Genomic DNA, 2,792 nt, shown 5'->3' with positions numbered 1-2,792 from the left:
TCCTTTATCTGTGCATATATATATAACACATTATATATATATATATATATATATATATATATATATATATATATATATATTGTATTATTGACAACAGACCATAAATCTTTTTTTCCCCTTTTTTTTCACGCATTTGTTTAGCTGTTACGGCGTTTTCTCTGATTTTAATATCACCTTACCTATGTAATGTTTTACATAGATATTTAATTGTGTAATCTCCCAGCCCAAAAAAATGTATTAAAAAAATAAATAAATAAACAAATAGATAAACAAATACACAAGTAAATAAATAAAAAAGAATAATAAATATATTTAAAAATCAATCAATCCATCAATCAGTCAACGAAAGTATGCCAAGGATTAAGCAAGCTACTTCGGACTCGCATGTCAGGGCCAACCCAGGCTGAACAATAACAACACCCCTCACTGGAAAGTAAAGACGCAGGTGCTCGATAAATTAACATGAACTTCCCCTCTTGGAATCGAACTGGTGTCTTTTTCCTCACAGTGGAGAGCTCATCCTCAGCACCCTAGACACCGGATGGAAAAACGGAAAAGGGGGGGGGGGAGACTTTTGAGTGTGGACAGGATTGTCAGCCTTTTTATTATCACCGCTTGTTCTCCATTGTCCATTATTTCAGAAAAGTAGGTCGTGGATCGGTGGAGATGGGGAGTTGGTGGGGGGCTCCTGTACACAAGATACATACAGCGACGTTGAAGCCTGAGCTTTCCATAACTTTTATTCTGCAAGTCAGTGCTGGGGTTTGTTGCTCAGTGTAGGCTGCATATTCTTGGGGGAAAATGAGGATTCTGGTCTTCCTCGTCGTCGTTCACTCGGTGGTTTGTCAAACAACTCCTGCTGTAAGTGCAACACATTGTAGTATCACAAACTTTTAAAATAAAAATGTTATCTTCTCGTTGGAGCATTAACGATATATAGAACAGTGATTTAAGCATAACATTAGCTACAATATTGACACATTTTCTACGTAACTTACGAATATCAGATCAAAAAAATAATAATAGTAATTAATAATAATATCAATACAGGAGTGTTCTGCGACAAATGTTTACTAAGTTAAATGAGTTTGAGCCTGCTGCGCCATACCTTATTCAGTTTCTGCAGATAGAACATAGTAGTTTTGTCATGCATTCCCGATTTTATTCCAGAAAAAACAACTTAAAATAACGAGATCCTGTGGCAAAATAATGTAAAGAGCAGTGCACCCGAACATTACGGTTGTTTATGGCTAAATCTGTCGGGGAAAAGGCAGTCATTTAAATTAGGTGGCCAAACTCAAATTATAGTTAATTAAAAGTTGCTAAAGAACTTGGATATACACTCATTGAGCAGTGGAAAAATATAGCTTTTAAACAATTATATGAATTAAAATAGCCAAAAGTTATATAATGACAACAGATTTAGGCTTACCAATTTTTGCTTTTACGCCAGTTTGTCAGAGCTGGATGTTTGGCATCGTTTCTTGGCAACAAGTTCATTTATGTTTGGAGTAAGGCTCTGCGTAACGGAGATTCTCAGGATAGACCATCTAAAACTCTCCCTGGGTTTTAGTTTAAATATTCGTCGGCTCTATGCAGCCCGCGGGCCTTGAAATTTTAGTTTGACACGAGGTATGCTTTACGGGATTTCTCCGTCTCGAAATTCGTTATATATTTTTTAAAAACTAAGAAATGTTTTGTATAATTATGCCATTGTCCTGCACATGCGGCACTATTAAACTATTAAGATTATTATGTTGTTGGGTATTTTTTTTTCTTCTTCCTTCTTCTTCTAATGAAGGCATTATCAAATTATGCCATTGTCCTGCACATGCGGCACTATTAAACTATTAAGATTATTATGTTGTTGGGGATTTTTTTTTCTTCTTCCTTTTTGTTCATGTTTTAAAGTATTGTTGAATAGTTTGATTTCCCTGTCTACCAAAAAGTGGTATTACTGGTATATATATATATATATGGCAAAATCATAATTGTATAAAGTCTTGATTAAAAAATCATTAGTTTCTGGACAGTTAGACGCTGATCAAGTTTGTGCAAGTTTTTTTGTCCCTCTGTTGTGTGCAACGTTGACAATTTATTCACTTGAGTTGCTTCCTACCATTTCAGAAGGGTGGTGGGTGTGGGGTTCTTGTTTTTTTCCTTTGCTACCCTCATGCACTTGCCTTCTTTTAACCGCCACGATGGCTCATCTGTGGTGTCACAGGTCGGCCCCTCTCTGTCATGTGCAGGGGACCCGAATTCGACTCCCTAGTGGGGAGAATTTTTACTGAGTGTCTCTGTCTATCTGCTGGGATGTTATATATCCCTCACAGACCGGGTTGGTCTTGACAGGCATGGTTGAAGTATGCCTCCTAAATTAACAACATTTTGCGGATGTGGGGTGTAAAATGCGTACATTTAATTAATTAAATGTTGTTTGCAATCTGCAGGGGCCATGGCCATACATCAAATGAAAATGTTGCTACTCTTTGCACAAAACCTGTAGGGAACTTTTGTTTCTTAGCCTACTTTTTCATGCAAAAATGTTTCCCGTGTTTTGCCTCATTTGACATTTTTTGGGGTTTTTTTTTTCCCCCCCCATTTCTTTTGTATTTTTTTTTTCATTTCTTGTAGTCTGTTCTAGCAGTGTCTGGTTAAATTCAGACTGAAATAATTCGTACAAGGGATTTATGGTTCTTTCAGTTTTTAAGTTTTCAACACGTCTGTTTTTTAATTAATTAATTTTTTCAATTGGCAAAATGAATAAATATTTTAACAGGTGGAGGGGTGGA

General features: G+C 36.1%; 1 protein-coding gene across 1 annotated transcript in view; it reads left to right on the top strand.

Moving 5' to 3' along the window:
• Nucleotides 1-558: 558 nt before the first annotated feature.
• Nucleotides 559-2,792, top strand: part of LOC101862352 (probable spore coat protein DDB_G0283555) — a gene marked incomplete at its 5' end in the record, with an annotated part of 19,416 nt that continues 17,182 nt past the window's right edge. Inside the window, 1 exon segment of the mRNA XM_005099981.2 lies at nucleotides 559-861. Within this exon segment, the coding sequence (XP_005100038.1) occupies nucleotides 802-861 (60 nt within the window).

The sequence above is a fragment of the Aplysia californica genome, unplaced genomic scaffold (genome assembly GCF_000002075.1).
Source record: "Aplysia californica isolate F4 #8 unplaced genomic scaffold, AplCal3.0 scaffold00232, whole genome shotgun sequence".
In the NCBI taxonomy this organism is placed as follows: Eukaryota; Metazoa; Mollusca; class Gastropoda; order Aplysiida; family Aplysiidae; genus Aplysia; species Aplysia californica.
This window is presented reverse-complemented; position numbering and strand designations above follow the sequence as displayed.